General features: G+C 38.9%; 2 protein-coding genes across 3 annotated transcripts; one reads left to right on the forward strand and one right to left on the reverse strand.

Annotated features, from left to right (window-relative positions):
* Positions 1–293: 293 nt before the first annotated feature.
* Positions 294–8211, reverse strand: LOC119790474 (TRAF-interacting protein). Of its 2 annotated transcripts, none has more exons than XM_038296012.1 (16): positions 8030–8188; positions 7712–7833; positions 7570–7627; positions 6753–6839; positions 6471–6510; positions 6254–6381; positions 6074–6168; positions 5831–5944; positions 3690–3777; positions 3515–3604; positions 3345–3433; positions 3099–3254; positions 2951–2996; positions 2775–2873; positions 2649–2699; positions 294–767 (listed from the first exon to the last, which is right to left on the reverse strand). In XM_038296012.1, exons 2-16 carry the CDS (start codon positions 7807–7809, stop codon positions 660–662), a joined length of 1347 nt encoding a protein of 448 aa, XP_038151940.1. In that variant the 5' UTR covers positions 7810–7833; positions 8030–8188; the 3' UTR covers positions 294–659. The 2 variants fall into 2 exon arrangements, with proteins under 2 accessions (XP_038151940.1, XP_038151948.1); XM_038296020.1 differs by having other exon boundaries at positions 660–767; positions 8127–8211.
* A 573-nt stretch (positions 8212–8784) lies between these two features.
* On the forward strand, positions 8785–19994 carry mon1a (MON1 secretory trafficking family member A). Its single transcript, XM_038296083.1, has 6 exons — positions 8785–8937; positions 9259–9410; positions 12629–13015; positions 15087–15852; positions 15965–16112; positions 19005–19994. Exons 2-6 carry the CDS (start codon positions 9287–9289, stop codon positions 19143–19145), a joined length of 1566 nt encoding a protein of 521 aa, XP_038152011.1. The 5' UTR covers positions 8785–8937; positions 9259–9286; the 3' UTR covers positions 19146–19994.
* The last annotated feature ends 1039 nt before the right edge of the window (positions 19995–21033 follow it).

The raw sequence follows: 21033 nt of genomic DNA on the forward strand, positions 1-21033 counted from the left end.
TCAAACACCGTAGACTTTTGAAATGATTCCTGTGTTACACCTTTTTTAACTGTTTGTCTCTTTAACCATGGTTGTCCAAAGGTGGTATGCGAAGGTAACTTCAGTAACTTTTTGCAAGATGCTTCATGAAACAATACAAACCATCTAAAGGGGTTTCTTTCAATGAGTTAAACACATGATCATTAAATAAGGTCAACCACATTCATGTCAAAAGGAAAAGTTTAAGCTGCCCCCTGCAGGAGAAAACAGCACAGCGCAAACATATATTAAAATAACAACCACTGAAGACAAACTTAAATAAAAATAGTTTAATTTTTGAGCTTGTTGATATTTAGCAGGAGAGATTTAGAAAACAAAATTACTCTAAATGGTCACCTTTCTATGACATGATACTCTGCAAATTAAAAAAAACAACGTTTGTGCACTTGCACACATATACACAAGAGGCTAATCAGAAACTTGCCAAGACAGACTGTGCCGAAAGTTATAGAAACACAAAAAGTATGAACATCAGGCTTACTGATTTCAGTAAAAAAAAAAAAAAGACAGCTCATGTCACTGTTCTTAAATACAAGATTAATTACAAAGTCCAGAGTGGAAGGATGGCTGTCTGGCTCATCCTCTGAACCACAACAGCATCAACAAGTTGTCTCCCGAATTTATTCCAGGAAGCTGTCCAGAGTCAGGCAGGTTGGATGTTTAGAGGGCGGCCGAGTCACCTTTTTCCTTTTAGTTTTGATCAGAGGGCGGATCTCAGCTAAAGGAGACTGATCAAAATGTTTGGTTAAGGAAAAATAACATAATGTGGATCAGACTTATTTCAGAAATCTTAAATATAGTTTAAGCAGAATGATACTTTAATCTCCTGTAAGTAATGGTTTAAATCTCCACTCTTTCTGATGGGTCGCTTCCTCTATATCAGGCATTTCCAAAGTCGGTCCTCGGGGGTCGTTGTCCTGCAGGTTTTAGAGGTCTCCCTGCTCCAGCGCAGCTGATTTTCATTAATAGTTGATTAACAGGCTTTTGCTGAACTGCAATCATCAGCATCAGCGGTACTAAAGCAGAGAAACCTCTAAAACTTTGGGGATGCCTGCTCTATATTGTCTCTACAAACTGATCCGGTTAACATCTAAAACTCATTGCTTTTAACCTCCCAGCTGGTTGAAATATTAGTTTCCTTTTTACAGAAATTATACAATTCCCATTATTCTGTAATACAATAGTGTTTAGTTTGTGACAATGACTAGATGTGAGCTACATACAGTATTTCAGCTGAATGTGAAATGCAAGGATTAGAGATAAACGAAACAAAACGAATGTAAATGCTGTATGTTCGCGAAAAGTCTTGAAAAGCAAAGCTTTAACATTTCCACCCTATTGTAAATTTATGAACAACAGTGACACGGCTAGAAAACCATCTGTTAAAGTTAGCCTAACCTATTCTGATGAAGGCTATAATGTACAGAGGTTTGTTACTGACTTTTAAGTGTCCTGTTTATTTGTAATTATTTAAAGGACATTTATCCAAACCTATGCAGATACTTAAGCCTGTATGTAAAGCTTTTATACATGCAGATCAGAGCATAATCACAATACATTCATACTCAACTGTAGCTTAATGTGTCCGTACAAAAACAAACAAAAAAACCTTCAATTGGCCTCATTGGTCGCATCAGATTCAAACGTTCTTAACTCAGTAAATTATCATAAAGGATCCTCCTAACTCTGATGCAGTTCACCTGTGTGTAAAGGAGCGTCAGTTCCTGAGAAATGCACATCTAAATAATCACCGCCCAGATAATTCCATATAAGGGTATGAAATCCCACGCCTGTGAATGGCATTGAAGATGAAGAAGAAAAGCTAAAGGTTCGCAGTCAAGTTCTGCAGACTGAAGGCTGAGAAGATGAATTAAAGGAGCAGTAAAAGCCAAGAAGAAGGAAATAAATTACAAAAGCAGGAAAATGACGTAGTTGCACCGTTACAGATAAAAAAAATAAAACGATATCAAAAGAAAAATCCTTTTATCCGAAAAGAGTACATGAAAACTACTGATGGAGAGAAGAGGAGCAACATATGATGTAAACTGTAAATATAAGTTTACCATCAACCAACGTGACACATCATTCTGCTAAATCTCCTTTTAATAAAAGCGAACTGTACTTCTCCAGACCTTGTTGGTCATCCCTTCATGCACTCTTCATCTTTCTCATACAACACATCGACATATATATAAAACTGACGACAAAACTAATTTGAAGATTTCAGACAGAAAATCAGACAGACCCAGACTGAAACGCTCCATATTTAATGTAAATAAAGCTAAGAAGCTGCGACTGAGTGAAATAGATGCAAACTGTCGCTTTGCTGAATTTGGATAACACCTGATTTGTTGTGCAAGGCTACTACACCAAGTCTTGAGCACTGAAGTAAAATGTGTTCTGCCTCAGAGATTAAAAATAGGAGAAAAATGTTGACTGCAACATTTTTCCCTGAATCAAGCGTAGGAACGATTTAAGAACAAATATTTTCTTACCAAGTTTTTGCATGAGGCCCAAAGATAAAAAAATAAAAAAAACTACTGACATCCATAGAGATAAGATGTATAAAGCACAGTAGTCCAAACAAACACAAACGGAAAAAAGGATACAGGTTGGATGAATTTAGTCCGTCCTCCTAATCCATCATATCCTGTTCTGACCTGGAGAGAAAACAACAACAATCAAGAGAAAAAGAAAAGAAGCTGTAGTTTAAAAGCCAACTGTGTTGTACGTACGACTCCAGCCTTTCTCTGAGGGTCCAACATGCTTCCAAAGGTCTTCTTTCTGAAGAGAAGGGAGTTCCTCAAAAAAGGATCCAGAGCTTCGTCCTGAGGCTGCGGTAATAAATTAATTCAGCACTGTGCGGATGGGTTAATAGAAAAACAGCTTAAAGAGACGACTGTAGGTTTACCTTGCTTAGGGAAGATGATTTCTCGCTGTGTTTCGAAACAGACGATCTAGAAATAAAACACTGCAAGTTATTAAAAACATGAAAATCTTTTCTAAGGTGTTCTTGATCGACTGATTCATCTTTTAAACACAGTGAATAAAGAGCATACCCTGGTTGTTCGAGGCGCATCTTCTTTGAAGGAACTTTGGTCGGTCTCTTGGAAATGTCGTCAGGAGTAGTGATGTCATAGGTCGCATCGAGATCGATGTCCTCTCCACGCGTCGGCTGGTGGAGGCGGGGAGGCTTCAGCTCCAGTGGGGCCGGGCTGCAGCGTGGGTAGAGAAAAGTCCCAGAGTAAATAGAAAGCTGCTTCAAAGCCAAGATGAGATTTAAACAGATCTGCAGAGGGACACACCTTTCAAAGACAAGCCTGCTGAGGGCTTCATTTGTGCGTGTTGGTGTGCTCAGAGTCTTCTGAAGAAACTCGACTTTTTTCTTGAGACTCTAAGGATAAAATGGGAGCAGAATTTATCCCAAATCCCTCAGATAAAACAAGTGTGAGTTTATAGTTTGATCTGTTCTTACAGAAATCTCTCTGTCGGCATTGGCCAGATCTCTCTGCAGAGACTTCATGTCCTCTCTGGTCTGATTCACCTCCAGGGAAGCCTTTTGCAGCTAGAATTACATAAATAAAATATTACCAACATCCAGGAAGTTGTATCCTTGGGTGCTTGATTTAAAGCTTTGGGTGTAAAGCTACCTTGTTGTTAGAGGAGAGAACTTCTCTCTTCAACTTCTCACACATGTCATTGGAAGATTTTAGGCTTCCTTTGAGATTATCATACTCTCTGCAAATAGAGGAGAGGGTGGTGAAAACAGGAGGAAGAAACTACTAAATAAAATTACAATTATCCCTCATTCTTCTATAAATTATTTACATACAGCCCGCAATACAGTTTCTGATTCATCACCAACATATTTTTCCCCATATGAATAAAAAAGACTGACCAAAAGCAAACAAAACCTGAAATGTAGTTTCTCACACAAAGCTGCAAATGTTGTGAAATAGAATGTGTAATTTAGCAAAAGTTCACAGAAGAGGTAATTTTTGCATCCAACAATCAGTTTATGCTGCAAAGGATGAACTGTCCAGTAGCAGAGAAATTATTTCACGCTTCTTCTACAACGTACAGAAAAGTCTGTCCATCCAATTCAGTGGTTCTCAAACTTATTTTTGCTTCCTTTTCATTTACATTTAGTAAATGATAAAATTGCAACATGCTAAATCTCCTTTAAATCACAAAACTGCACATGTTAAAGTTGATTATTTCAGTTTAACCAGGTATTAGTAAACCCCTCCCCCATTTTGGGAACCTCTCAGCTAATCCAAGGTTAATCTGCGTTCAAAATGTGCTTCCTAATCTCCAGGTGAGGTGTCTCAGTATTTAGAAGCCAAGCACTGTGAGGAAACTGAGGATACAGGATTTCCTACCACTACATGCTGCTCTAGACTGACAAAATCAAATCAAATTATTAATAAATAGTCATGAATTGATGAGTATAAAAAACAAAATCTGCTTTAAATCAAGAAGCCCTCCCCTCCATTCCAGGTAGGAGAACCCCGGTATAATCTGGTTTTAGAATATGATCAACCTAAAGACAGTCCATCCAGGTGCTTGTATGCTTAAATGCAAAATGTTCATAAGTTTTCTTTTTTACACTTTTGGTTTAATTCCTGCTCTGAGTGGGCAGCTCTGTTAATTAAAGATATCTATACTCCAATTACTACTAATCAATTACTAAGTTAGTTGATGATTATTTCAATAATAGATAAATCAAATTAATCCGATCAATCAGCCTATTTGCTATGTACTCCTCACCAACAGAAGGAGCTGAAAAATCATTTAAAATTGTCCAGACAAAAATGTAATTTTTTTTTCTTCTAACTAATATTCTTAAACCAATTTTCAGTCGTAACAGAAGACAAACAGTGGACTGCATATATAAATGAAGGTAGGATTATTGGAGGCCAGCTAGCGGTATCAGTTCCCTCAACCTCCAGGAGTTGCCTGCATATTCTTGTCACATGAAGTTGGCGAGAAACCAAGGACCAACTTCATCATCGAAGGGTCTTACAACTTTTCCAAGGATTTCCTCCTAATAGCAGTCAAGGAGCCATCATTCAGGCCTTTGAACCCCTTCAAAGATATGGCTAACTCAGGCCAACACTGACCCACCGCCACCCCAATCATGTTGAAGAACATTACAGTATAACTCAGCTTCTCCACTCTTATATCTGCCACGTGTACTCAAATTTAACCTGCTTTGATCTCTGAAATTCTCTGGTAAATCCCACTTTGGCTCCATTGGGCCAGGCAGTGAGCACAGGGTCACATAGAGAACAATGGACCCTGAGGCTTCCTTTACGACTTCTGCTTCTATAAAGTTTGGATCAGAGATATTCACACCAGCGACCTGGTTAGGGCCACTTTTTAAGGCTCTAGCAGCCTTCATCCTGTCCCTCCTTGCATAAAGGAGCAGATATTGGCACTGCTGAAAGGTTAAGGACCTCACACAGTCCTTTCTGGTTCTCTTAGGGTAAATGTCTGTCTCCTGGAATCCCATCAATGCTCTTGGGACTGTGTTGGGAGAAACAGTAAACAGTAAACCATCTGTAGAGTTAACACAAAGCCTATCTAATTCTTAAAAAGTTAATCAAAGAAAAATCATGACTCAAATACCACCCACAGAAAAATAACATCAGATGGAATCTTGAATGGCTAAAGAACATTTTTTTGCACCAATATTGACTTATGATCTCTGACCAAGCTTAATTTCCTCCAAAACACTGTAAAAAAAAAAAAAAAAAAAGAGGCTCCAGCTAAATCAGGGGGTTCTTACTTCTTTAGAGAGATGCAATAAATAGAGAGCTGCTCCACTGCTGCCTGGCTGACGCCCATATCTGTGATCATGGAATCAACTTCGTCTCGCTGACCGTGTAGCAACACATCCAGGCTGGAAAGACAACAGCAGAAATATTCACTCACAAGTCAACCTAAGTTGTTCATTTAAATGTATCATCAAGATAAACTAATTGTGTTTCTCTGACGTGTAAATACGGAACATGTAATTGTGGAAGATTACCCTTCAAAGGTTTTCATTTTAGTCCTCAGCCTGCGGACCTCCTCCTTCGCTGCCTGAACTTCATTCTGCTGCGTCTCCATATAAGCCATCTGTTTCTGTGAGATATTAAAATGTTACCTGATCCTCTAATAAAAATGGAGAGAATTTGTTGAAAACTATTAAAAAAAATAAAAGCCTCACTCTTAGGGCAATACAGATCATCTCCTTTTCCATGATCTCCTTCCGTATGTTGTCCAGGTCTCTCTTCTGCTTGTTGACGGTATCCTTTAAGCCGTCAATCACCTTCTGTTTTTCCCGCCAGTCTCGCTCTAGAAATTGATCAGACAGATGGTCAGCCGGCCATAGAAACTTATACATAAAGGCAGCACAGACAGATCTTTATTTTTTTTTTTGTTACCTTTAGAGCTTAACTGTGCCTTCATTCGGTCAAGCTCATTCTATGGGGAAACAAGATAAAAGATCTCAGCAGAAATAAGATGCTTAAATGTTACAAATATAAAATAAGAGAGTGCACAAGCTAGGCAGCAGAATTTATTTATTTATTGATCTGACTAGCAAATTTGTTCATATCCTGAAATTCTAATTATTCCCCATAATAAAAAACTGCATGCAAATTGATCCACTTAAATAAATTAAAATAAATTTAAGAAAATGATGCTTTTGACTGGAAATGTGTTACCTGCAAGCTCTCTGGGTCTGCAGACCCCGCTTCCTCCTCTCCTCCAATGTCAAAAAACAGCTTGCTGATGATGTGCCTGGTGCTGACCTTAAGGGTGTGCAAAATAATCGTCAAATCGATGAATCGTGATTCTAATTTTTGTGATCTACTGAATCGATTCTTGAAGGCAAGAATCGATTATAAAAAAAAAAAAAAATGAACAAATAAAATACATTAATGGTTGGCGCACATCAATCAAACCAAGTGGAATACAACTTCCAGTCCAGCAGATGTCGCTGCGGATGTGTTGACGCCTGCTGCTTTGTGTCATAAGCATGTCCGGACTGATTATCCTCATTTTGTTATTTTAAGTTTGATGAATCCTAAGATCTTTTTGTTGGTGTGTCCATGCCAGTAATAGTAATATTTCTGTCCAGTATTTGTTTTCATTGCAACACCTCCAAAAGTAATTTCAATAAATACAGCTATGTATGAATTCAGTTGCTTTCAGTTATGTATCAATTGAAGACACTATCCAGATCACACCCAGCCAGTCAGCCACTGGTAAGGGCTGTATCTTTTTCTTACAGTGTTCAGTGAAAATATCACAATGCATCGCAATATTTCAAGTATCGTGATGCATCGTGATAGAATCGCATCGTGGCATGTGAATCGTGATTCGAATCGAATCGTGACTTCTTTGCCAATACCCACCCCTAGCTGACCTACATACAAAGAAAAAAAAAGAAAAATCCCTTACTGTTATTTATTTATACAAAACAGTGGCAGGGTCAGATCAGGTTATATTTTTTGGTTTGCTGGTGTTTTGATGTAGCACCTGTTTCCTACACTGCGGGCAGGTTTTCGTAGGAGCAGTCTGAAACCACTGAAGAAGGCTGAGGGGGAAATATAGAGGTAGATCAAAATGTTAAAAAGAATCGAAGAATATTATTCCAGTTTGATAGTTAAAATTAACCTACCATTCATAATGAAAAGTGTGCCCACAGTGAATTGCTGCCACATCTCTAGCGTGATCGAAGAAATCCGAGCAGATTGTACAATATGCTCGGATAGGCATTTTCTTCTGCCAAATCAGCTAGGCCTATACGCGTTACAAAAGAAACCACATATATACATATGAAGAAGAAACGGCCTTTATATCGCACATTCAATCATTGTGTTTAACACTGAATATTTCAAATCTAAACGTCGTTGTTTAATGAAACTCAAGGAAAGCTAAAGTTAGCTAACAGTTACGCTATTTGGCTGTTAGCTGCATTACCGATCTTCATACTTACGAAACAAATACTTTAGGTTACAGCGCAGTCATTAGTAACAACTGCAAGCATTCCTAAATATATATATGTTTTTTTTTTTTTTTTACTTTTATTTTACCGGGTTAGCAACAACTCAAAGGCCAAAATATCAGGAGCTAGAGAGGCACAACACTTCCTCCATCTGTATCTCCGCGCGAGAGGTTCAAACTTAAGCCCCGCCCCCCAAACGGTGCGTTCACGGTGTTCCTTCTGCGTAGGTTTTATATGTTGAGGATTTTACAGTTATCCTGAAAAAATTATCTGCTGTGACACAAAACACTGAAACCAAGGGTTTAACTTTGCGATAAAAGTTGGTGGGGACGCTCTAAGGGTGGTGGCTGATGGACCTACAGCTACTCAACCTGAACGCTTTAAACACGGTTTATGTTTTCCAAAAATTATCTCAAACATATATTTATTGAATGCTTTCCTATTGTTGAGAACACAAGAGTACCACAGTACACTGATATTTAGTCATAGACAGATGCCTGCCTTTAGTGCATTATTTATAAAGGACTTAAAACAAACAATGACGAATAGCAGGCGATACCAACGCCAACAGCAATATATCATGCATCCCTAGTATGGACACAAATTTAATTCCATCAATCCATCCATTAAAATAACACTTTTTTTCATGATCGGACCTGACCAATCCCAATTTTTAAGTATTTAACGTTTTAAAATAATTTGTCTTTTTAGTTTATGCTGGGGTCTTTTTTTTTTTTTTTTAAGAATAGGAACTTCATTTCCCACAGTTCCCTCTTCCGACCGTATGCTGATGCTGACAGGCAGCAGAAGTGCTTTAGTTTAGTGCAGCTAGCTTGTGCAGCAGTTTCATGCGAGCGGTGGATAAACCGACTGAAACCTGACGGCAGCGGAGATGAAAGGTAAAAATATGGGAAGTGTTGATTTTGTAATATAAATATTAATGTTAGAACCTGAATTAGACCTAGCTGGCGTAAGATATGGAGTTAGCAGTTGTAGAAGCCTTTGAAGTTCTCCTTTAGGTTATACCTCTGTTGAAATAAACCATATGAGAGAACATTATCCCCCTGCAACACTATTTTTGGTTCCTCTGTCTAGTTTCAGTTCAATAAGTTGCCAGTTAGTTCTGAAGCCACTTTAGGCTTCAGAATAACGATTCAGCATTAAGAGGCTCCTGAGCGAACTTTGGACCCAACTGACGGTGTCCGTCATTGTCCTGCCAGGTGTGCGTCTCCCCCGGAAGTAGAAGCTATGGATGGAGAAACCGGAAAGGCGACCGCGTCCTGGGAAAGCGGTTTGCTGGCTCCTGTGGATCGGCTTCGCTTGGACAGGGCGGACAGCCCAACCCCGGGTCTGGTGGAGGGAACCGAGCCAGGTGACCATGTTGTCAGCAGTTACCATAAAAATGCAATTGGAGCGATTTATGTGTGTGTGTGTGTGTGTGTGTGTGTGTGTGTGTGTGTGTGTGTGTGTGATATCCACATTCCCTTTTTTCTTTCTTCTGTAGATTTCTCTTCTTTTCAGATATGGGGTATTAGGATTCAGTCTGCAGCGATTATTTTCTCAGCCTTTACAGTAGCAGCTCTTCTATGTTAAAAACTAACATCCCAACAGCATGATGCTGCCATCACCATGTTTTACCATGGGGACCTAAACTAAGCTGTTTTTTTAAGCCACAGAGAACCTTTTTTTTTATTATCAAGATGTTCCATTAGAAGGAATAGTACACCCATGATTAGCCTTCATTTTCTACTCACCCCCATGCTGAACAACACTCTGGAGTACTTTTTTGATATCTCAAATGCATCTGGAGATCAGGCGCGCGCTTTCAGGAAATCCTATACACTACTGTTTATGCTCTAAAAACATTCTAAATGACTTCGTTTCGAGTAAATTCTGGATGCTACCCACTCAGGACACTTGGAATACATTGGACGAGCAGTATGGAGGAATATTGACACGTTTTTTGTGGACTTTTATGGACCTTTCTGTCTCGGGCGCCATAGACCTCCATTATTTGAATGTCAGCAGACAGCAAGATCTCCAGATGCATTTGAGATATCAAAAAAGTACTCCAGAGTGTTGTTCAGCATGGGGGTGAGTAGAAAATGAAGGCTAATCATGTTTTGGGTGTACTATTCCTTTAAAGGCAGATCTGTGGATGTTACCAGGTATAGATATCCTATGCACATATTTCAATATTTGAGCTCCTACTTTCTGCTAATTCTCCACAGATACTGTAATGCACAGCTCCCTCTGTGAGTACTGCTCGCTTTGGCCACCCTGTCAGTTAGGTGGGCAGCCTTGGGTGGGATACCATTAACAACATTTATTGGAAAATTGCTTGAGTAAGCTAGGGATGTGATTGGATGTCACATCTGACTCAGCGCTAAGCTAACGTTTCTCCTTGACCTGTCTGCTGAGTTCCTTGGCCTTTGTAATGCTGTTTGTTAATTGATGTGCTACTCCAAACCTCTGAAGCCTTCACAGAACCGCTGGATGCATACTGAGATAAAAGCTTTTATTACTAATTGTGGGAGCTCCTAATGCTCAGGGTTTTTTGGCTTGAAGGCGGATGAACATCAGTGCAAGGCTCATTAGGCACAAGGTGTGTTTCCATCAGCTTTTTCTAATGCACATTTTGATAAGTTTGATAGAAACGGCAAAATTCTAATAAACTCTTTAAAAGTTGCAAAAAAGTTGTTACCCTCACTTGAGTTGGTTTTTGGCTTTTGAGAAAAAAGGTTAGTGTTATAAACTTTTCAAATTGGATTGGACGTAGCGAGCATTTACTAACAATGACTGATCAGCTGTCCTGAAGCTGGCGTCTTCCTATTATGGGTATAAACATGGCTGGAAGTAGCATCACAATTACTAGCTGACACGTCATAAGAAAATTCCAGATCATGACACATTAATTACAACCTTTACCCCCATAACTGATCTGTGGTCTTTGCAGTGATTGGTTAATTCGCTTCAAGCCAATGGAATCACTGCAAATTCGCATTTCCTTTTTTCGGAATTTAAAAGTTTTCTCAAAATTCGAATTTCATTTAAACAGAAACGGCTAGATTTTGGTTTCGAAAAGTGTCTTCTCTTTCAGTTTTTATTTATTTTATTTTTTTCGGCAGCACAGATTTTTGAGATTTAAACACAAAACCTGAAAAGGTTTTATATGAAAATTGTGTGCAAACCAAAAACAAAAAACAATCCAACTTGCTAACAGTACAGCCTTGTAGAACATTACGAGTAAAAAGAAGTTGCGTATTAAAGTCTAATGTTTAATTCGTATAAACATCTGTCTCCTATAGTCTTAAAAACAAGCTGTAAGTCTGCGTTATGAAGAATGTTTGAAATTTCAAGAATAATCCGTTGTATGCATGGGTAGATTTTCATTGCACCAGCAGTATTTTCTCAAAGGCTCATATTAAGTGCGGTTGGCCTGTGAATTGGCATGAATGTGCACATTCTAGGCATGCAAAATAAAGCAGAACATCAGTCTTTAGCTCTGTTTCTTATAAAGACAGGGAGAAATGCAGAGTTGGGCTAGATTCAGAAGTGATCACATGTTTTCACAAGAGCAAACAGTAAGAGCACGATGCCAAGGGAGTTTAAATCCCTTTGAAAATGTCTAATGTTTACAAGCAGACTAAAGTGAAACCCACACCAAAAAGCAAGGAGGAAGAAGCAGCAACCGGTATCAGAACATGTAACTTCCAACGTTAGTGAAGAACCTGCTGCATTTGTGGGCGGCTGCAAGTGAAAATGTTGTGGGGCTGGATAAGAAAACCAGAATTCCAAACTTTGCTCTAATTCCTCCCAAAGATGTTCTATTAAGTTGAGATCAGAACCCTGAGTTGGCCGGTCACGTTTCTCAACATCATGCAGCCATGGGAGCGGCGTGAGCCATTACATTGACGAGGGAGGAATAAGCTTATATTTCCACCAGTTTACTACTGGTTTGGTAGTTTTGGCGCCCCCTCATGGTCCATCTCAGAACAGATATGGTAGGCACCAATGCTTTATAATTAATTCATTACCTCTTTCTCTCCTTTTCCATTTGCCATCCTAACTTCTCTTATTATGACTATTAATATTGAATATATATGCTAGTATGTACATTTTTCAATGTACATCAACAGATGTTCATCAATACATGTGCCTGTTGGACATTTGGGACAAAGTCTATGAAAACAAAAAAAAAAAAAAAATATCTAGGTATTCTTTTTAGTCCTTGCTGCCCAGCCCAAAAGGTTACCAACCTATCTTTCAAATTTTGGAAAGTTTTCACTTGGACATGAAAAATCTGGAATCTGATTGAGCTGCTGTGTTCATGGATCCCAGGGAGATGAGGTTTAGGATCGGGGGATGTTTTGACTAATGGACTGTTGGTGAACCACCATTATTAGTGTGCAGCTCTAAGTTCTTTTTGTGGTAATTATGTAGAAATGGCCTTTTAATGCTCTCCATTAAATGAGACAAAGAGTAATCTGTTGCATTTAGAATACCTAAAAACTGGACTGTCTTTGTTATACATTATGCTGTCTATCTTTGAACAAATATTGTTATTTATGTCATCTTTCGTCGATATAGGTGCTGGTCAGAAGAGTGCTATTTTTTACCATGCTCAATCCTATGAGGACCTGACTGCTGAGGCTGAGAAAGAAGCCCAGAGGGCCTCGGAACCACATGGTTCAGAGGGACACGATGGCGAGGAGTTCAGCACGTTGGTGGGAAAGAAATCCACTGAAGAGCGGCTCAACAGTGACACCTCATCTGAGAGCAGAGGTAAAGAGGAAGACGTATCCAGTGAGGCGTGGAGGAGTCACAAAAAACACGTGTTTGTGTTGAGCGAAGCCGGAAAGCCGATTTACACCCGCTATGGTACGGAGGAGGCTCTGTCCAGCACAATGGGGGTCATGATGGCTTTGGTGTCCTTCGTAGAGGCAGAGAAAAACATCATCCGTTCCATCCATGCTGGTAAGAGAATGCTTTAAAATTCTCTGGGCATGTCCTGTTCACGATGTTTCGGTTGCTAAACCTGACCTAAAGAATGTTGAAGAATCAATCATCTGTCAATAGAGTCCCAGCTCAGTGCTTCAGTTAGAAAAAAAAAAAAATCTTACATTAAGGCTCTGTTATTTTAAAGTTTAGTAAATAACAAATAAAAATCTTGTTTATTTTCAGCTTGAGTTTCTTCAATAGACAGATTCAGCATCAAATCACCTCCTTTCCTCCACATAATACAGCAGCCTGCTTTAAGGAAAACAGGATATAAGGTTTGAATGAAGGTCAACTTTTGGGATGTTAGATCTAACAAATGCTCAAAGCAAATTAGTTTTAAATTGTTTAGCTATTTTATTATTAATTCCTTTTTGTAATCTGTACTTTTAGTTAGAGCATAGTAACTCCTATTTAAGCTGCAACCTAAGCAAAAATCATCAGGATAAACAGAAATAAAGGTTTAAAAACATTCTTCTGAGTGTACTTAACCTATTTTTTTTTTGGTTTTGTTAATTAAGTTACTGAAATAGTTGAAATCTTTAAAAGAAAAAATATGAAAAGACCCCACTGCAATTCAAAAATACTATGTCAAAAACAAAGGGAAAGTTTCAGGAACTCATAGGTTTTTTTGTTCTTTCTTCATCGAGTTGTTGTAGATGTTGAAAGCTGTAGGCAAGAAGGATCTCCTGTTGCGGTCTGTTTTCCACCAGATCCGAAGAAGGCTTTGACTGAAGATCCTTTGTAGTTGTTTAAAAATCCTCACTGTGAGGAAGGTCAATATTGTCCATAATCTTCTTCACTTTATGAAGAATTCTCCTTTAGAAAACGATCTCCAGAGGGTCTAGAGGAGTTCCTATAACTGAGCCAGCCTTCTTTATTAGTTTGTTGAGCTTTTTTAAGTCATGCCTTCTGATGCTGCCACCTCAGCAGCTGATGTAGGAAGAGATCATGCTTTCCACAACAGACTAATAGAAAATATGAAGCATCTTTTTGCAAATGCCAAAAGACCTAAGCCCTATTAGGAAGTACAACCTGCTCTGTTCCTTTTTCTAGATGGTTTTACAGTTGCCTTTTGTTGTCCAACTGAACACCAAGGTATTTATATTCCTCCACTACCTCCACTTCTTCTACCATGACGTTAACAGGGTTAAACTTGTTCCTGTTTCTTCTGAAATCTACAATCATCTCCATTGTTTTGTAGAGATTCAGTATCCTATGATTGTTTCATTAATAAAAAATTAAAAAATTGTCATTAATAAAAAAAATCCTTCCAGTTTTACAGCAGTTCTTGTTAAAAAAGAAATCAGAGTCAAGCTAGCAGTTCCTACATGCAGCCACCTTAAGCAGTGCAATTCTAAAACAGGTAAGGGAATTTCTAGGTGATCTAATACTATTTATTTTTGTAATAAATAGATAAGATAAAATAAGGCGTGAAGTATAATTTTAAATGTATTCCTAAAATGAGGAAAAGCCCAAGGATTATAGTTGATGTTGGTGATAAAGGTCAAGCATCAATTAAATGGAACACTTTAATTTCATACTAATTGGGTATGATTGACTATTCTTTTATCCAGTTACTTTGCTGTTTTTCTATAGTACTGCCAGTCAGTAAACTTAATTAATTGACATGTATTTCTACGATTTGAGTATCTAAATGGCAGTACTGTCTTAAAAGGAGAGCAGTTTGCTGAGAACAATGTATACATCAAACATCTCTATGTGAACATAATCTAAAAGGGTGGAAAACACACATTCTTTGGAAAAAAAAACAGTTACATCAATGAAAAAATAAATGTTTGCAGCTGTGGACATAAGAAGAGGGTTTGTAATTGGTAGAAAACTGGCTGTTTAAAATGCAGCTGCATTACTAACTGGAGCTGCTGCCAAGAAACTGATAGACCAGCGATAGTAGAAGTTGATAAACTTTCTGGGACTCTTGGTACTGATGGTTTCAAAAATGTTTTGATTGGCAGCCAGGATGTCCCTCATAGCAACAGCTTCAGCCATCTTAAGTCAAGCAACTAAACAGTATTTAATCCTATTTCAGATGGTTGTAAGGTGGTTTTCCTTACCAAAAGTCCGCTGGTTCTGGTGGGTGTGTCTAAGACCGGTCAGTCAGAGAAGGAGCTGCTCCGGGAGCTTCAGTACATCTACTACCAGATCGTCAGCCTGCTCACCCTCACCCAGCTCAACCACATCTTTCAGCACAAGCAGAACTACGACCTGCGCCGCCTACTCGCTGGCTCAGAGTACCTTACAGACAACCTGCTGCGCCGACTGGAGCGAGACCCAGGCCTGCTGCTCAGCGCCGTCACCTGCCTGCCTCTGGCCAGCTCTGCCAGGGATGTGGTCTCATCCAGCCTCCAGGCAGCCAAAGCCAAGAACCTGGTGTTCTCCATCCTTCTGGCAGGGGACCGCCTGGTTACTCTGGTCAGGAAGAAGGACCAGTTCCTGCATCACATAGACTTGCATCTGGTCTTTAACCTCGTCGGGTCTTCTTCATCCTTCCGGGAGGGCGAGGGCTGGACGCCAATCTGCCTTCCAAAGTTCAACACGGCTGGATTTTTTCACGCTCACATTTCATACCTGGAGCATGCCTCTGAGCTCTGCCTCATCCTGGTCTCAACTGACAGAGAGGACTTCTTTAACATGTCTGAGTGTAAGCAGCGCTTCATGGAGAGGCTGAGTAAACGCAGCGCCTACCAGGCCATGAAGGAGGCACTCAAATGCCCAAACTACTCCGTGGCCCAGGTTGGAATCCCAGAACTCAGACACTTCCTGTACAAATCAAAAAGCTCAGGCTTGTACACCAGGTGAGAGGTGGTGTGTGATTAAAATAATTAGTTATTTTCTACTTAATTTATTAATCAGCAGGTTCTTTATGCTACAGTCCTGTTTGTGCATGACTTTTTGTTTTTGTTCCAGCCCAGAGTTTCCTGAGGTGTACCAGTCTGATGAGGAGCAGGAGAGGCTGATGGGACTCTACCAGGACCTTCACAGCTGCTTGCACCATCCAACCAGGCCGCTCCGCTCCTTCTACCGCTGCAGTGAAGCTGAAAACCTGCTAGCCTGGGTTAGTGTCACTAACTGGGTGCTAGTGGTCCTCTATCCTTAGAAACTGAAAAATATAATGCAAAAGAAACTTCATTTTACTTTGGGTTAGGGTTCCTACACTTGTTTTTTTCTCTCTGTAGTCCTCAATGATCCATATGTTGTATTGGGTTTTATTACTTTAAGCTTCACATGCTTGAAGCATCACAAAGGGAAGATAGGAAGGTTTAATAAGCAGAGAGCAGACTAAATCTCTTTTTTTTTTTTAGTCAAGTGAGTCTCAAGTTTTACCTTTTTTTTTACCTCTCAATTCAAGGTATAGAAGTTGAGTCAAGTGCAAAGTCACAAATTTATGTTATATATATATATATATATATATATATATATATATATATATATATATATATATATATATATTAGGGCTGCAACTAACAATTATTTTGCAAATTGATTAATCTTTAATTGCATTTTGCTTTAACTCGTTGCACTCTACAAAAAAAAATGGAACCAGAATTTCAAAGAAATTGTGTATCTGTGAATTATTTTTTGGATTAATATATATATATATATATATATATATATATATATATATATATATATATATATATATATATATATATATATACACTCACCGGCCACTTTATTAGGTACACCTGTCCAACTGCTCGTTAACACTTAATTTCTAAGCAGCCAATCACATGGCGGCAACTCAGTGCATTTAGGCATGTAGACATGGTCAAGACAATCTCCTGCAGTTCAAACCGAGCATCAGTATGGGGAAGAAAGGTGATTTAAGTGACTTTGAACGTGGCATGATTGTTGGTGCCAGAAAGGATGGTCTGAGTATTTCAGAAACTGCTGATCTACTGGGATTTTCCCGCACAACCATCTCTAGGGTTTAGAGAGAATGGTCCGAAAAAGAAAAAACATCCAGTGAGCGGCAGTTCTGTGGGCGGAAATGCCTTGTTGATGCCAGAGGACAGAGGAGAATGGCCAGACTGGTTGGAGCTGATAGAAGGGCAACAGTTACTCAAATAACCACAAGTTACAACCAAGGTGGGCAGAAGAGCATCTCTGAATGCACAGTACGTCGAACTTTGAGGCAGATGGGCTACAGCAGCAGAAGACCACACCGGGTGCCACTCATTTCAGCTAAGATCAGGAAACTGAGGCTACAATTTGCACAAGCTCATCGAAATTGGACAATAGAAGATTGGAAAAACGTTGCCTGGTCTGATGAGTCTCGATTTCTGCTGCGACATTCTGGTGGGAATGTTCAGAATTTGGCGTCTACAACATGAAAGCATGGATCCATCCTGCCTTGTATCAACGGTTCAGGCTGGTGGTGGTGGTGTCATGCTGTGGGGAATATTTTCTTGGCACTCTTTGGGCCCCTTGGTACCAATTGAGCATCGTTGCAACGCCACAGCCTACCTGAGTATTGTTGCTGACCATGTCCATCCCTTTATGACCATAATGTACCCAACTTCTGATGGCTATTTTCAGCAGGATAATGCGCCATGTCATAAAGCTGGAATCATCTCAGACTGGTTTCTTGAACATGACAATGAGTTCACTGTACTCAAATGGCCTCCACAGTCACCAGATCTCAATCCAATAGAGCATCTTTGGGATGTGGTGGAACGGGAGATTCGCATCATGGATGTGCAGCCGACAAATCTGCGGCAACTGTGTGATGCCATCATGTCAATATGGACCAAACTCCCTGAGGAATGGTTCCAGCACCTTGTTGAATCTATGCCACCAAGAATTTAGGCAGTTCTGAAGGCAAAAGGGGGTCCAACCCGTTATTAGCATGGGGTACCTAATAAAGTGGCCGCTGAGTGTGTATATATATATATATATATATATATATATATATATATATATATATATATATATATATAAATTAGGACTAAAGCAATTATTAATCCTCATGATTAATTGATTATTTAAATAATAATCAACTAGTTTAATAATAGATTAATTGTCAAATGGAGTATAGAGACTAGAAATCATGCCTTTAGATGAGAGTGACCCACTTGGAGCAGTTCTTATATCAAAATTGTAAAAAAAAAATAATATGTTAACATTTTGCATATACATATTCATTTTAAGATTTTACTTTTTCTTCTATGAAAAAGACATGTATACATACACGCATACATGTGTGTATATATACCTACATATATCCATCCATCCAGTTTCTGACACGCTTTATCCCTACTGGGGTCGCGAGGGGTGCTGGTACATATCTCTAGCTGTCTACGGGCAAGAGGCGGGGTACACCCTGTCACCAGTCCATCGCAGGGCAACACAGAGACAAACAACCATTCACACACACACTCACACCTACGGAGAATTTAGAGAAGCCAATTAAGCTAACAGTCATGTTTTTGGACTGTGGGAGGAAGCCAGAGTATAGTTTTGTGATTAAAGTTTTAAATGGCACCACTTTCTTTTCATGTGGGAGTGGAACAGAAATAAAATCTGTCTACCACTGGTGTTGTGTTTACCTTTCCACCTTGCTCCCTCAGGAGGATTAGTCCTGTGGTCTTTGATCCCCCAGCAGGCACATTTATTAAATGCACACTCCTAGTGTTTTCAGTCATGTAATAAAAACCTGCTGAAACCAGTCGGCTAGGATGAAATCCAAGAATTTTTTTTTTTTCTCCCCAAGACCTGAGGACTGAAGGTTTGTTGCATGTCTACAGGTTTAGCCATGCTCTGGTTCTTTTTCCTTTGAATATCAATGACAATAATATATTGCCAGATACCTGAGTGAAATTGGTTATGTATTTTTTCTGAAAATCTCAAAATTGTTCTTGGAGAAAGAGTAGTAAACCATCGGTGAATGTTATGCAATGCTTCATTTTCATGCTACTTTTCCTTTTCTGCTCCCCCCCCCCTGCAGGTGACGAGTGGCTTCGAGCTCTACCTCTGCTTCAGCCCAATGGCGACGAAGGCCTTGGCAGTCTCTGCTGTCAACAAACTTCTGAAGTGGATCAGGAAGGAGGAGGATCGCCTTTTTATTCTCAGTCCGCTCACTTATTGAGCCTTCAATTCTGATGATTAGAACTTTAGATGATTAGAACTTTGTTTACTCTGTCCAGCTTTTTTCCAATGACCTCATGGGACGATGAACCTGCACTCATCTCACTGTGACAACAGATTGTCAAAGATTTGCATTTCATGATTCTTGGACCCACTAATTCCTTATTTTGTTACTTTATGGGCTCTTCAATAGAGGGTTAATTAAAGCAGTATTTTACCTGGAAAGATTTTAAATAGTTTTATTTAAAAAAACAAGAGATTGATGCAGTCGCCTCAGCTTAGACAGAAACATGTAGTTTGTGCTATTGAAGTTCTTAATAAAGACTTGTTTTACTAACATAGCTATCATGCTTCTAAGAAAAACACTGTTTTTTTAAAGCTATTATATTTCTTATGAATTGAAAGTGAAAATATGTCTTACTAACTCCCAAACTGCAGGAGCATGTTCTACTCTCTTTGAAGACCGACTAGCAAAAACCTGTCGAGCCTTGTCGATTCTAGGAAACACTGCTGCTTTCCCTCTATGCACTTCTATTCCTTAAAGAGACACTCCATAAAAGAGACTGGAGCTATTCACTGTGCTTTTAAGTTTGCGTGGTTTATCTTGATATAAACCGTTTATCTTCTAGTGTCCAAATGCATGAGTTTCTCCAGCTAATGTGCCATTTTATTTCTTTAACTTGAAAACTACCTTTTGATGCATTTTTCAGACCAAACGGGTGATCTGTGTTTCCCTGAATTTTGTTTTGCAACATTTGCCTCCCCTAATCATGCCTTAAATAATTGGTATCGTGCAAAGCTGCATATTTATAGCAGGTGCATTTTACGAATAAATAAGAGAAAAATCAAAGCCTTTGTCATCCTTGAATAATACCATGATGAAAACATGCAGACAACACACCACTATATGTATATGCTGTTGCCTAAACAAAAGAACTGTACGCACAGGGGCAGATCAAAACAGGCCTTTAGGGTTATATATAAAGATGAATGTAAGGTAGGAATTTGAATGGGATTTTTCAAATAAAAGTTGCATGAGATTCAAAATTAGTTCATGGTTCAAATAATACATTTATGTCCAGCTAAAAAAAAAAAAATTAAAATCACTCATAAGTCATATGCAGGGATAAATGTAGAGATAAATTTCCCCAGTGTGAGATCAATAAAGTTAAACTATTATATAAATTCAGTAACAGATGTATATTTAATTCTAGTAAATGGAAATCCCAAATTGTTTCTAAAATTCTGTGGTTATGAGACCATTAAAACTCAAATATGTCACATAATCCAATGGATCAATGTAGAAACTACAGACTTGATACTATTCAAACATATTTCTGCAATGTCTTAAATGCATTTAAGACTTTTTGGGGAAATCATCCATCCATCCATCCATCCATCCATCCCTCCCAAAACCAGAAACAACGTAGATTTATTTAAAATGAGTCAAGGGGTTCAAAACCAATGGAAAACAGGTTTTCCATTAAGATATCGAGAGACAAAGTCAAGCCAGAGAAAATATCTTTTTCATTTTACTTAAAAACCTTTATCACTGGCAAAGATACCTTAGGTAGTATTAAAAAGTGTCCTCGCTGAACTGGCCTGACCTACACATGGGAATGAACAATAAGAGGGCTGCTACTAAAGACAGCTGGTCTTTAAAACCTCAGCAGAGCCACAGTAAATAAATATGTATATGCATATATATATATAAATAACCTAATTTGGTCTCATTAAATATGATTTTTTTTAAAACAAACTGTGAAATATTATTTGCTCTATGTATAATTAAATAAGTAAATCCAATTTAACAGAGTGGTCTTTGGCCCTTCCCACCTTCCCCTCTTGGTGGCGCCCCTGGGCCCTGCAGGCAGAGAGTGGAAGGAGAT

This window comes from Cyprinodon tularosa, unplaced genomic scaffold (genome assembly GCF_016077235.1).
Source record: "Cyprinodon tularosa strain WSP-4 unplaced genomic scaffold, ASM1607723v1 ctg11, whole genome shotgun sequence".
NCBI lineage: Eukaryota > Metazoa > Chordata > Actinopteri > Cyprinodontiformes > Cyprinodontidae > Cyprinodon > Cyprinodon tularosa.

Bases quoted from the DNA above. Each gene is read 5' to 3' on its own strand.
- LOC119790474 (XM_038296012.1), bottom strand. From the start codon at position 7,809: ATGCCTATCCGAGCATATTGTACAATCTGCTCGGATTTCTTCGATCAC. The intron at 6,511-6,752 runs GTAACACATTTC...GTTTCCCCATAG, and splicing joins CAGACCCAGAGAGCTTGCAG to AATGAGCTTGACCGAATGAA. The intron at 3,434-3,514 runs GTAAGAACAGAT...TTTTATCCTTAG, and splicing joins ATGCCGACAGAGAGATTTCT to AGTCTCAAGAAAAAAGTCGA.
- mon1a (XM_038296083.1), top strand. From the start codon at position 9,287: ATGGATGGAGAAACCGGAAAGGCGACCGCGTCCTGGGAAAGCGGTTTG. The intron at 15,853-15,964 runs GTGAGAGGTGGT...TTTTTGTTCCAG, and splicing joins AGCTCAGGCTTGTACACCAG to CCCAGAGTTTCCTGAGGTGT. The intron at 16,113-19,004 runs GTTAGTGTCACT...CCCCCCCTGCAG, and splicing joins CTGAAAACCTGCTAGCCTGG to GTGACGAGTGGCTTCGAGCT.